General features: G+C 33.1%; 1 protein-coding gene across 1 annotated transcript in view; it reads right to left on the bottom strand.

Moving 5' to 3' along the window:
- The window catches only part of LOC145297514 (propionyl-CoA carboxylase alpha chain, mitochondrial-like), a 139,081-nt gene that overhangs the window by 90,315 nt on the left and 33,499 nt on the right, over positions 1–15,267 (bottom strand). The window contains exons 2-5 of the mRNA XM_080143415.1: positions 9,304–9,399; positions 7,821–7,937; positions 7,069–7,182; positions 3,887–3,940 (exon numbers count right to left, since the gene is read on the bottom strand). Of these exons, the coding sequence (XP_079999541.1) occupies positions 3,887–3,940; positions 7,069–7,182; positions 7,821–7,937; positions 9,304–9,399 (381 nt within the window). The remainder of the gene's footprint in view (positions 1–3,886; positions 3,941–7,068; positions 7,183–7,820; positions 7,938–9,303; positions 9,400–15,267) is intronic.

The following is a 15,267-nucleotide window of genomic DNA, read 5'->3' on the forward strand; positions in this document are numbered from 1 at the left end:
CAGCTGGATATGTTGCTGTCTCGTTCCACACAAAATTGAGCAGTCTGAAGTCAGCTGAGCTGGATGACCAGATATACAACGCCGGGTCTTCTGGCTGCTATGGCATGGTGCTAAGTATTGCTGACACACATACAACCTATTTGCAACAACCTGGTCGATCCAGAGACAAACTCAGATCGTCCATCATGGATTTTTCTTTGATGTCGCTTTATAGTTGAATTTTTCTACGATTTTCTTACCATCCTCTTTTTGACAGTGAGGGAGTGTGAAACTTCCTTATCTGTCCTTTCTGACACAGATTTCAAGTTTGTATCTCTTCAATAAATCTGGAGGTTCAATATCGTCCATAAAAATGCAGAGACAGGAAGAAAAATATGCAGTATAGTCAAAATGTCATAAGAGATCGACAAGTGGGAAATTGGTTTACAAAGTTTCATTCTGGAGATTAGAGCTTGGAAGATAAGCTTAGGCTTGGGCATCCATTAAACATAAATTCGCAGAACTTAATACGTCACAATACTTAGGAAAGATGGGTAAGGTTAGCAGACTCAACATCTAGATTCCTTATTCTTATAGTGGGAGGTGACAGTGGTTCAGTGGTTAATGGCACAGAGTGACAACCTGGGTGTCCCAAGATCAAATCCAGTTCATTCCATAAAAATCTCTTTCACTTAATGTGATCAGATGGTACACCGGGCAACGCCAAAGGGTCTTGCTGTGGAGTTGAGAAGCCGTCGGTTTTCTGGGTAGTTCTTTTTGACACAAGTTCAGGAGATTTCACATTGTTGGATGTAATAGTGATAATGATGAAGTCTCACTCCAACTGATTTTCACCTCTTTAGGTTTTTACAGAATGCACTTCAAAACAGAAAATTCACTGAAGACAAAAAGATGGCATCAGAAAATTTAATAATAAATAGGAAACAGTGATTAAAATTTGGTTTCAAAATCATAAAATTGAAATTATTTTTGAATAGACCTAACACACAGACTGTCAGAATGTCAAACCATTAACAAAATCTTAGGAACAGACCAGACTACAGCTGTGGATTAGATGGCCCCTCTTACTAATATGGGAATCCCTCCTCTTTCTGAAGTCTTTCCTCCTGACTCAGAAGTACCTTGAAAATAATCAACTGAATGAGGATGAGGGCAAGCAAAAGTTGCAATCACTAGATGGCGCTATAAAACCAACCATTGAAGTGAAGAGGAGGATCATACACTCCATCTCCTTTGACCCCCCCCCCGCTCTCTCTCTCATCTCTCTATCTTCCTCTTTCTTTCTCAATAATGCTTTTATCGAGTCCACCAGTTTTCAGTTTCAAATAGTTTAATTCCTTTAGTCTTACTATTAAAATAAACTAAATGTTGGATTTCAAAATGTTTATCTTGATAAGTTTTATCGCAACCATCTAATCTTACATACGGTTAACCATTAAGTCCTCGTTCCATACAATATTTAAATTAAACTCAGCCAGGAAAATGTTGACTGACGAAGCACAGATTATATTTGCTATCACAAAAGTTAAAGTAATATTTAGTATCTAAACCCTAGTTACGTTTTAAGAACAGGAATGGAATGATCATGTTGCTATGACTAGATCAGGCTACAAAACTGGTTGAACCATCTGCGAATGTGGAGAAGGGCACCATATGATGCAAAATTGTCTGCTGCAACTAGGAAAGATCTTACAACAATAATGCAAATGTACTGCATAAAAAAATGAAAACTGTTGTATGACACACATTGTTCAAAGACACACAAATAAGAAATAACAAAAATGTTGCCACAATTAGAAAGTTATTATCTAGTATTACTGTTCCAGCCAGAAGACACTAGTTTTGTGTGTGATCCCCTACACAGAATCTGTGACTCTAATATGCAGCTTCTCCCTACATTGCTCATAAAGAATGAAAAAAAAAAAAAGAAAAAAAAAAAAGGAAATATATAAAAGAATATATATATAAATTATACAGGGTGGCCACAAAGTCACGCACCAATGAACTGAATTTGAATAAATGTTACTACTATAACTTTTTTAATTTTTTAACTTTTTTAATTAACATTGGTGTGTGACTTTGTGGCCACCCTGTATATATAAACAAAAAAAAAAAGAAAAAAAAAGGGAAATATATAAAAGAATATATCAGTCGTGAGACTTATGATCTTTATGTGCAGTTGAAGATCAGTTGCAAGATATACAAGTGACACACACAGATTGAAAAATGACAAAACGCATGAACAACCACAGAATTATACAAGAATATTTTATTATAGTAGAGGGCTCAATCTCCCCAAAATTTATATTCAACATTCAATGGATGGAGAAGAAAGAAGACACAAAGAACAACAAAATATTACGATATGATTGAGGCTAAAAATAAAAAGAACATTCAAATGTGAATGTCATTGCAAAATATCAGTGCTTGGCTGTCCAATTGGGATGGGGGGAGGGGGCAGAAAATATGAAATACTTAGCTGATTCAATGTAAGCAACAACCCTAAAACAAAATGTCAAAACAAAATATGTCTAATCCTAAATTTTCCAAAAAACAATCATGTATTGCTCAGTTTTTCTTTATCTTAATTTTCCACTTGCATTAGCGTCATCCCTCTCCTTTGAATGTTCCTATCAGGTTTTTCATTTCCTCGTTATCAGGTAGCGGATCAATTATTCATTATAGTTTTGTTTTTTGCAGCTCTATTAGTATCTTGGCTTAAGTTTTGAGTTGATGATTGGTTAGTCTTTATGATGCTGGGCAATGCATCCAATTACGTCCTGGCAATTTCATAAACCCTTTTCATTAGTGTGTATATATATATATATATATGTCTAAAGAAGCTTTGAGTAAAAAAGAAAATGTAAAAATAAAGAATGCAGTTTAAATTCCCGGAAAAAAATCTAAATTTAATCTACCTCAAACTTAGCACCTACATAATCTGACGTCTAAAAAGTTTACAATTACAAAATATAATTAAACTATATTAACAATGAAAAAAATAAGACATTAACTAATTTTGTTAAAAATAGACTTAGAATTTGCAGACTTTTCAAAAGTCTACAATAATAAAAGAGAATTCAACTATATAAGGATTAAAAAAAAAAGAAAGAAAATCTTAACTAAAATTTTTTTAAATAATAAAAACAAGAATCCTCAGTTGCCTACCGTGTAGCGGTTTCAGAGATTTAAAAACAGGACAGCTGTGATTATATATATATATTACATACACCCAATCGAAACTTCTGTTACAAATGCTATTCTTTTTGTTCGCATCAATATTGTTTCTTTGAATTATTTCACTTTCGGGAGGGAGAGTGCAAGAAAGGAAGAGAAAGAGAGGGACAGAGAGAAGCAATAGCACAAAAGGGGGATGCGTAGGAGCTTGTCTGTCTGGCTCATTTCTGTTATAGCTTTCAATCTGTGAAAAGATGGAGAAGGGAGAAATGTTGGTTAACTCTCTAGTAACTTAAAGGAGCGGGGGGGGGGGGGTAATCATCTGGCCCTTTCTGCATTATGGTCCCAATCTGATTTTACATCACACTATCAGGCAAGGTTTTCCAAGAACAGAATTGAAGTTGCACTACCCAGAAGCAGACAGAGCATAAAGTTGATCTGCTTTTCACAAGATTGAAAAGTGTATGAAAAACTCTAAGTCAATTTACCCTATGCATAATCTAGATGAAATTGGGGGAAAAAAATTAAATTAAAAAAAATAAATAAAAATTGGTCATGGTTATCTGTTGTTAAAAAATCAACATTTCTCTTATGCTATCTTATATCAAAAGGAATTAATCAAATCAAAAAAAAAAAAAATATGTATAGAAAAAAAACAAGGAAACAACTCTACCAAATGGGTTATAAAATATCTGGAAAGAAAACTTACAAGTTTAGCTGCAAAAACTGTATTTTCAGAAAGGAAGCCATAGCCAGGATGCACCTAAAACACAAGGAAAAACAAAAGAAATGTTTTTATTTGTGAAAAAACAAAAACAACTATTTTCATGAAAAAAAAACAAAAAAAAAACTGCATTTATAAGACATCAGAACATTATAAGATATTATCAGAACAGGAGCTAACTTCTTTCTAAATTAATAAATGCAACATTTTTTTATCGTTCATTATTTCTATAATATCATCTTAACAGATTGCTGTTATATAACATAATATTTTGAAATGCTGCTTATATAGTGCAGATAAAAGAACAAACGCCTGTTCGAACGTCTAATTTGCATAATTATTTTTTAAAACAATTCATAATAAATTGATGGTTGTTGTTACTCATGTGTAATTCTTTCGACCTACTTTTATATTTTTGTTGATTAATCTATATATTAATTTGCTTGTACGTACGGTGTCACGTCATCATCATCGCAAACATTAATTAATGAAACGCGTCATCATCATCGCAAACATTAATTAATGTGAATTATCTCCCTTTATTGTTCAATCTTTATCAGTTAAAAATCATTAACCCTTTTATTTCCCAAAAGTTCCCGAACAAAAAAAAACAAAAATAATAACTGTCTATTTATGGTTCCGAATTATTTTAAAGATAGTTATGCATAGAAGGTATTGTTCCAGTTTAAATAGCATAGTATTTTACTTACATTTTTAACGATGTCTTCTGTTTATTATTGTAGGAACGCTTATTCTATTTTCTTCAGTAATAAATATATTTTTTACATTTAACGCTACGAGTACGTTTTTTTTTTTTTTTTTTTTTTTACTGTGCCACTTTATGTTTTTTTTTTATTTATTTACTTTTGAGTGAGCCTTATACAAAAAAAATATGTTTAGAAATACATGTTACAAAAGTCAAGAATGACTTTATTAAATAAATCACCAAGTCACTATTCGCAAATACAGAGTCAAAACATATTTTACGTCTTGTTCTGCTTTGTTTTGTTTTACGGCATATCAATCCTTTTTCGTGTTATTTAATGCCGAATCGAATAATTTTGTAACATTTATACAGCTTCACGTTGTTTACATAGTTATTACTTATGTTTTGTTCGTTTTATTTTGCTTCTTTTACAGGGATTCATCTTCTAATGCCCACCGACAGGGCATACATATTTAAATACTATAAAAAATGGACACAACAATTTTTTTTTTAATATGAAATAAAACAGTCTTTCATTACTTACGATTTAATTCATTTAAAGAAATTTATTTCCTATTTAAAGATTTTCAGTATATTTTATTTAACTGAAGAATTTTTCCATTATTTTTATTACATTGTTAGGTGAAGTTTCGGTAAATATCCAGATACGCTACTACAGAACACCGACCACTCTAATTTCTTTTTTTTTTTTTCTAGGTAATTGAGGTCACTGACAACGAATCTGATAGTCAAACTTGGGGCAAATTTACCGTTTGCATGGTATTAACCCCCGAACCCACGAATAACTTTCCACCATTTTGCAGCTTCCATTTATGCTACGCGCGTGCGCTGCAGCATGAACGACGGCTTGCTACACCTAGCAAACTGCCTTCTCACATGGCGTACCAATCAAAAAATTACGGACTGACATTTTTTTTAATGACTTACAGTTAAAGAAAAGTACAACAAATTGGGGGACTTTTTTCTTTTTTGTCTCGCGTAGTTTTTAATGTGGTTTACAAAAACATAAGCACCAAACATCTTTATGTTTTTCATTCTTTTTTTGCGGGGGGGGGGGGGAACATTCTTCTTATTTAACAAAAATTATAAAAAAGATACAACATTTTAAACATTTTTTTGTTAAATCGTTATTTAGGTGAAGGTTTAGAATAGTCAAACCCTCTCCCCTTATTAAGAATGGCATTTTATTATTTCAGCATGATGCTTACATTTTTCTTAATATAAAAAAAAAAGATACAAGAAAATGTTAAGCTTTCTTTTTTTTTTTTAATTAAAATGTTAGATCAAAGTTCGGAATAACTTACTTTATAGCCAATTAGCCAGCTTACTTAACTATATAACATTGACAATAAATTTAATAGGTATAACCTACCTCACATCATTTTGATTATCGAAAAATCAAAATTTAACTGTACTTCGTAAGATTTACAGAAACACTTCATTTTCTATGCATGTAATACACAAGAATCTGAATATTATAACAGATTACAATGTTTTTATGGAAAAAACTTTTGTACAGAAAATTCAAAGTGTTCTATTTATATTATCAGGAAGTTGTGATGCGTTAATTGAAATCTATATCAATAATTCGACTTAAAAAATATTTGTGAATTTCCAAATCTTCATTGAATAAAATTCAAAATGAATAGAAAAGTCTATCGCATATGTAAAAGTTGACAGTTGCTTATTTAACTTCATTAAAAGCCATCAAAGTCAACTAAGAGCTGCTCAATATTCTGGCAATGGATCATTTAGCAAGGAATGAAGATGGTTATTCTGGTGTACCAGTTATTCTACCAACTACACTTACAGGAAGTCCTAGGAATCTACAACAGCTTTATCAAGATGCAATGGCAGTTTTCTGTGACCTATTCATTACTCACACATGTAATCCAAAATGTCCTGAAATATTAAATAACTTGGGGTCATCAGAACTTGCACAAAATCGATGTCAGCAATGTCACACAGTTTTTTAAATTCACAATCTGACTCCCAAGAACCTGCTGACTGACCACTATTCTCACTCCAAGCAGCTGATCGACGTCCCTGTCACTGCCTCAATCATCACCAGCACTTCCTGACAATATCAACAGCATCAGTTACGATTGCATTGACCTTCAATAAAAGTTTAAACTAAAGTTCTTTGTTTGTTCTACTTGCTTCCATACGTTCATTTTTATAAGGAATTTCTTACTGATGTGTTTTAAAAGATTTTAACTACCGTGGAATTTCCACGGGTCCTGCTAGTATTAAGGTAATATAATTTTCAAACATTTTATTAAAAGAGAGGTAACATTGCACTAGAAAGATGTATATTGAAAGCTTTTTGGATGCCTCATTTGTGTAACTAACAAATTAAAGAAATGGTTTAAAAGAGATTGATAAATTTTAAGATTTTTTTTTTAACATCCCTAAAGAAAAGGGACCATTCGATACTTACAGCCTGGGATTTGGTGTCCTTAACAGCCTTTAAAATCGCTTCCATATCCAAGTAACTTTCATTAGTTGGAGCTGGACCGATACACACAGCTTCATCAGCAAGCTGAACATGCAACTGTAACAAAAACAAAATAACACTGATTAATAGTGGGTATATCAAACTCACTTTCAAAATTCCTTTTCCTAATCTATTGGGGGGATCTGATTGGTTAATCCCAGTTCTTTATTCCCCAACACACTTTCTTTAATCTCTAAAAAGAGTAGGATGCTTGTACATTATAATTGCATATCTAAAAAAAAAAAAATTAATAGTATATTATAATACTATGACGTAATCACGTGTTATATGAAAATTACTAAAACTTTCAAAAATTATGAAAAATGAGTAGAAGAGTGAACTATTTTTTACAAAAAAAAAATATTGAAAAAACATTGGTATTATCAATCTGCCATTTTTCAATTTGAAATAGAGATTTAACAAAAGGGAGAGAAGTCAGTTTGTCATATGGAATACACAAATCCATTAAAACTGTAATATTCAATAAATTTCATTTTTTCTTGTAATTATTTTTCTACTCCATTTTTTTTGTAATTTAAATTTTTTTTTATTAATTCCAACATGACACATAATAACATAATAGTCTTTTTACTTAAATGCATTTTCTTTGATATTCAATTATAATGCACAAGCACCAAATTGCTAATGAGGAGGGAGAGTTTGAAAATAAAATTTTAAAAAGCAATTTTACTTACAGCCATGGAATCAATATTACTATGCACAGCAACTGTTTTGATGCCTAGACGTTTGCAAGTGTTTATAACCCGGACAGCAATTTCACCACGGTTTGCGATCAGGATTTTATCGAATTTCTAAAATAAAATGAATATAATGAAAAGATTTATTGCCATCACATGCTGCAATAGAATACATCACCTACAGTAAAACAGTAAAGAGGAATATTAACTTTTTTTTTTTTTTTTTTTTTTTTAAGAAGTTTTGTTAATTTGTCTCATTGATAATGTAGTGGAGTCTTTCTCTCTCTGACATTGATATTAAAAGCCTATTTTTTCCTATTTAAAAATTATTAAAACGAACTTCTTAACATACTCGGTCATCGATATGCAAGCTACTTCATGAAGGTTAACTAATTTGCATATTCCTTTGAAAAATGAATATTCACTAATTATTCATTTTTATGGTTTCTTATTAGAAGATTTGTTTCACTTAATTATTACGCTGAATTCTATTTATGCATAGTTTTTACATTTTGCATTACTGCATAGAATTTAGGATGAAAACATTCTAGCACACGGGCATGTTTTTATATATATATATATATATATATATATATATATATATATATATATTAAATTGTGATTCAATGAATTTCAAAAAACCCTTATTGAAATGAAGTGGTTGAGTTTCATATCAAAGATTTTTATTATTCTAAGCAAGACAAAGAATACTTTATAATATTGATCTCCTTAACCTATACGGTTTCGATGCCTACTATCTCAGAGGAGAGAAAATATTAGCAAATATTATAAAGGTATGTACCCTATTTGCTAAAGCCAGTGAGACATGGAAAGTCAAAGTCAACCTAGGTTGACTTTGACTTTCCATGTCTCACTGGCTTTAGCAAATAGGGTACATACCTTTATAATATTTGCTAATATTTTCTCTCCTCTGATGAGATGGTAGACATCGAAACCCTATAGGTTAAGGAGATTAATATTCTAAAGTATTCTTTGTTTTGCTTAGAATAATAAAAATCTTTGATATGAAACTCAACCACTTCATTTCAATAAGGGTTTTTTGAAATTCATTGAATCACAATTTATTTGCTCTATCTTGCATATCGAGCAATTCTTATTTAGATGGGATAACTTATATAATATTACCGCCAGTAATATTTTGTAAACCTTATGATCACAGGTTTCTATACCAACTGATTGTTAAAAAAAACTATTCTGAAGTATATATATATAAGTAACCTTGTCTGTATGTGTGTGTGAAACGTCTACCAAACTCTTTTCTGAATATTTGGTCCACAGACTTGAAACTTCAGTGCTTCTCCTTGAGGGCGCTGACTTTTCAATCCCATTTTCCAACCCTTGTGTCACATTTCACTTTGAGAGAAATGAATATCATCAGGGAGAATAACTCATTCAACATTTACAAAAAACATGTATCAAGATTTCATGTTAACAATCATGAATAAACTAATTTACTTACAGTTTCATTTTCCTCGCATTTATCATTCCAATAATTGGCCAGATTCGACAATTTGGCTGTTGTATACAAAGTTCGTTTGGCACAACCATTCTTGATCTACAAAAAAAATGAAAAAAAATAATATATTATAAGTGACCCTATCCTGATGACCAATGGAAGAAATCAGTTCACAATAGTAATTTTTATTTATTTTTTTTATTTCGGCAAATACCTATATTTTCTTTGCATGTTTTGCAACCCACAACGAAAAATATTGTCTTTAGTTTATTTGTCCACTTTTTGGAGGAAATCAAATATTTAATAAATAAAAAAAATAAACACAAACAAAATCAAAAGAAAGAAAAGTGCTTCCTCTCAACATAGTCTGCAGTATCTATTAATAGGTTTATAGGGCCTAACCCATTTAATTATTTGCCAATTATTATTAAGAGGTCAGACATGGATAACAAGACACATGAATTTATAGAGTAGTTTAGTTCTCAAAGAGTAAATGTGTCTACAGTTTCAATTCTTAATACGGCCTGCAGTGGAACCTACAAGGTACCTTCATTAAGTTTTCAAACTTTTTTGTATGGACACTTTTATTAATAGTACACACATGAAACTCTAGTTCCCGCTCAAAGTAATCTCCCCAGGCTGCAATGCACTTATTGTACTGTTCCAACGACTTCTGGAAGGCCCCATGGAAGTTGTCTTGTGTGAGCATGTCAATGACTCCCATCACAACCTCTTATTTTCTTAATCGTCTCATAATGACAACCTCTAAGGTTTTTCTTGAGCTTAGGAAATAACCAAAAGTCACCAGAGCAAGGTCTGGACTACAGTGAAGGTGAGGAACTGTCTTGATGTCCATCTTGGTCAAATAGTCTGTGACAAAGATGAAGTTGTAGACTTAGGACAAATTTTGCGCAAATTTTCTGCATCTTTAGTTCCTCATGAATATTTGTGTGTACACTGACATCAATCTGTGCACTTATTATCTCTATAGACACACAGCCATCCTTATCCATGAAATTCTTTATTTGGCCAATCAACTCTGGTGTTCTGATTTCCAAACTCCTCCAAAACCTCATCATTCTTTGAATCTCTTAAGCCACTCAAAAACTGACACTTGATTCATGCAAGATGGCCAAAAAGCAGTATGAAGCATAACATATGTTTCTGTGGCAGTTTTTCCAAGTTTAAAACAGGATTTTATTGCATATTATTCTTCTAAAGTGTCCTTACATTTAGATTTCATTTTTGAAATTAGCCAGCTGTGACAATCAAGCTTTAGTAAGGTGTATTCCAATTCCTGCTGTAGCTGTTCATTTGAACCTGAAATCATAAAAATTGGTCAGTCATCTCATAAGATCTATAGCAATAAAATACTGAATTTTCAAAAGTATACGACAATTTCAAATGCCCGTTCAAAAATCTCTGGAAACTTATTGAAGACACCTTGTAAATATACAGCCTCAGTTGAAAGAAAGTCTGTTAGAGTTGGTGTAGGATTATTATTTAAAACATTATCACCAGCACTGTCAATATTATCATTAATGTTCTGGTAAATCCATTTTTTAATAATGCATTTGTAAATGATGCTCTCATGCTTGCATGAGCCATTCAAAGGATACAAATTTTTATCAATTCAACTACATTTCATACCCAGAATCACAGAGTAATTAAGTTTCTGGGCCTTATTTATTTTTTAGAGCCTATTATTTGTTATTCCAAATTGAATATTTTATTGTTTCTACCAAACAACTATCTAATGGAGCCTAAAAGTTGTCTTCTAATATTTTAAAGAAAATGTTACGTATAATCGTTTGGACATTTCTACTATAGGGAGGATTAAACCAAACACAAAGCAGAGAACAGCTTTCAAAACAAAAATAAGGTGAGGATCCTTTTACTTTAAGTCAAATTCACTCTAGAGATCAAAGAAAAAGATACTTTAAAGTACTAAAGTACATTGAGAATAATTTCCTCAAATTTTTGTATTTAAATTTGTCCAAAACATGTTTCTCTGCTTTTAAATGAGCAATATTGTAGGAGTGTGATGATAGTAGTTTCTTGTCAGCAAAAAACAAAAAAATAAAACTTTGAACACAATTTGTTTATTAGAAGAATATAAAATCATTTTATTATTCGCTTCATGTGTGTACTTCCAAGCAGTAGATGGATAGGGAAGTAGGAGGGGTCAGATTTAGCAGCAGGCTCGTGCTATTGTCGCGTTGACTGACTGGCTTGTGTTTCCCTGCGTGTATATATATTGACCTGTTCCCTAGCACGTATTTCAACCTAACAGGTGTTGGGGCTAATTACTAGACAAATTCACCTCCAGCGACATAAGTTTTGACAGCTTCACCCTATCGTCCAGTGCATTTTGGCTACCGAAGGATTTTCACAAGATTGGTATCATTTTGAAGCTCGACATCTCAGACAACAAATATCGAAAAATTGGCCAAAAACATTAATTCCTTTACCATCAACCGTGCAATTTTCTATTTTTTTTTTTTTTGCGAGTCATTTTTGAAAGTCATTATATCGGTTGGATTGACTTTGCTTAATTTTAACGTTCTGAACTTCCGGTCGCGTCTTGATTTTCTTTCACTTTGTTTTCCGCCTTCGCGTCACAGGTTCGAGCATACCTGCCTACCACACCCTTTTTTTTTTTTTGCTCAACACACTCTTCCAAACACCCGGGCAACGCTGGGTACCCAGGCTAGTTGTATATAAAAAAAATTCATTAAATCAACAGTAGGTTCTTTACAGTGCACTGTACACTACAATGTATTAAAGACTAAGTTTCAGCAATCAAGTAACTCGACAATATTTTCTCTTGATGAGCACTCAGCATGATTCCATGTTGTCACATCGATTTTACTATCTTTAATGGAGGAAAGTTTCAACTCTTTTTATCTCAATAAGAATTTGCCCAATAAGTCATCACACAAAAATAAGCAGAAACACGTGTTCAATTGCTGATGAATAACACATGGTGTAACCCTCACTCCTATCTCATGGACCCGCATGGTGGCTGCTACACCTTCCTTTGTTGCACTTGAGATGGAGATAAATTAACATCCAAGACAACCATGAGATATTGCAGTTGGTTTTCAGCACATCAGACACTTCCTGAAACCAGTTGTATCTTTTTAAGACTTTACAGGACCATTATGATTCATAAGATAGTTAATGATTCTCCTCTTTTCAGCAGCAGCTTGACACATTTTTCCTTGTTTTGCGTTCATCTATTTATATAAAAGCGAAAATGTGGGTATGTATATATGTTATATCACGTCTAAATGATATCTAAGAGTTGACAACGAGGGTCGCCTGTCTATTTAATTTGCTCGATTTTAAAAAGATAAATATTCAACATTTTTTTATCGTTGCATGTACATTAAGCTTTTTTGTATAATAAAAGCGAAACTAATTCTGGCGGCATTTTTCTGGAAACGTCCGAAAGCAATCAGCTTTGATCAATGTGGAGTTTCTCCTTATATCAGACAATTGCTATTCAATTTGGACAATCCCCTTTTTATGGGGAGCTGGTTTTCCCCAAAACATCTTGGGGAAACAAAAAAAATAAAAAATCCTTCCCTGCAGTAAATAAAATACTGTCACGCAGTCAAAGTTGACCTCATTAAAAAGGGGCACCTGCCAACTTTTAATATTTAAATAAATTCAAACATGTTTCCGTTACTATTTCGTGGTGGCCCAGTGGTTAATGTTGCACATTTCTTTCACACTTTAATTTCCAATTTTGACTCAAGGGTTCGGGTTCGATCCTTCATACTTACCTACCAAAACTTTTTTATCCCCCCCCTCCAAACTCAAACACCCAGGTGTTTTGATTTACCCAAAATCACACACACCTCCAAACACCCGAGCAACGCCGGGTACCCCCCCCCCGCTAGTCTATATATATATAAAAGGCAAAATGTGTGTGACCATTTCGTGTATGTCTCGCAAAGGCTTTTCTCGGAGGGGTTACGATTGCTTACAACTGTTTATATAGGCCGTAGATAATAATATCTAGGATTTGAGAACGCGCGTGTTGATTGGGCTTTTTCGTATAAAAAGCGAAACTAATTCAAAGCTAACCAGCTCTTCTCGGCATCGCGCCGGGAAACGCCCACAAGCAATCAGCTTTGATCAATGTTGTATATCAGACAATTGCTATTCAATCTGGACAATTGGGAGTTGCTTTCCCCCTCTGCAACATCTGTTGGGGAAAAAACTTGGGTAAACAAACCCAAGTTAACTGCGTGACTTCTATTTGACCTTAATTAGGTCAAATCGAAGCAGCAGAGTTAACTTTTATTGCAGACACCTGTTTTTAATAGTTAAATAAATAAATTCAAACATGTCTCCGTTGTATGTCGCGGTGACCCAATGGTTAACGTCGCACGGGTTTTTTTTCACACTTTAACTTCCAACTTTGCCTCAAGGGTTCGGGTTCAATCCTCATACTCACCTAACAAAACTTTTTTTTATTTTAGTTTAGTTTGATTTACCCAAAACCACACACACACCTCAAAACACCCAGGGATCACCAGGTACCCCCGCTAGTCTATAATATAAATCTCATCTGTCTGTTTAAATATATGTATGTTTGTATGTCTGCCTAAAACTTTTGACAGAGGCGACAGATTTTCATGAGATTGATATCATTTTGAAGGTCAATGTCTCAGATGACAAATATCGAAAAATCCAATCCCGCATTTTGCTAAATCCTACCCTCTGATGAGAAGGAAAGTATTTCTTCAAAACTCTGCGGATTAAAGACTATCCACTTATTCCTTTTTAAAATTAAATATGTTTTAACTCTTTTTCAAAGTGTTTTTTAACATGTTTTTTTAACTATTTGTTCATATAATATATATATATATATATATATATATATATATTATATATACTAGCGGGGATGCCCGGCATTGCCTGGGTGTTTGAAGAAAAAAAAAAGTGGTAGTAGGCAGGCAGGCTCGAGCCCGTAACACGAAGGGGGAAAAGAAAGTGAAAGAAAATCTGATATCTTACTGCAACTGGAAGTGAAAAATGTTCAAATTGATGTCGCAGAAAGACGCAGAAATAAATGTCTGACTGTAGGCCAGTTAAGCTTCCCGCCGTATTTGTTTCCCCATGATGTTGGGGAAAACCAGCTCCTCCATAAAAGGGGGAGCTCTGGCGGTGTCCAAATGAATAGCAATTGTCTGATATGAAGGGTTTCCCCTACAGTAATCAAAGCTAATTACCTTTGTTTCGCTTTATTTACATGAAAAAGACAAACAAACATGCGAAAAAGGACAGAATAGAGAGAATTTTTTTAAAGTCAATCAAAATAAATGTAGATATTGTAATCTAGGAAGTATAAGGAAACTTCTAAATAAATGTAACCTCATCGAGAACCCGACGAAAAAAGCCTTTCTTGAATATACAAAAACACACGTGGCCGTTTTGCCATATATATATATATATATATATATATATATATATGGCAAAACGGCCACGTGTGTTTTTGTATATTCAAGAAAGGCTATATGTCAGGTTTTTTCCCTTTCTTTTCCACCTTCGCATCAAGGCTTCGGGTTTAAGCTTACCTTCTTACCAAAACTTTTTCTTTTACACCTTCAAAACACCCGGGTAACGCTGAGCACCTCCGCTAGTCTATATCTATAAAAGGCAAAATGTGTGTGTTTGTGTGTGTGTTTGTATGTCTTGCAAAAACTTTCCACACAGGCGACAGATTTTCACCAGATAGGTATCATTTTGAAGCTCGAACCTTCTATATATATATATTAGCGGCGGTGCCCGGCCCTCCTGCCCAGGTGTTTGGAGGTGTAAAAAAAAAAAAAGTTTGGGTAGGGAGGTAGGCTCGAACCCAAAGCCTCGAGGCTAAGGCAGGAAAACACAGTCTGACACGTTACCCCAATGCTAAAGAGACAGAGAACTGAGAACTGATGAAATTAAATGTTT

Source organism: Euprymna scolopes, chromosome 18 (genome assembly GCF_053919585.1).
Source record: "Euprymna scolopes isolate OS-2025 chromosome 18, ASM5391958v1, whole genome shotgun sequence".
NCBI classification, from domain to species: Eukaryota; Metazoa; Mollusca; class Cephalopoda; order Sepiida; family Sepiolidae; genus Euprymna; species Euprymna scolopes.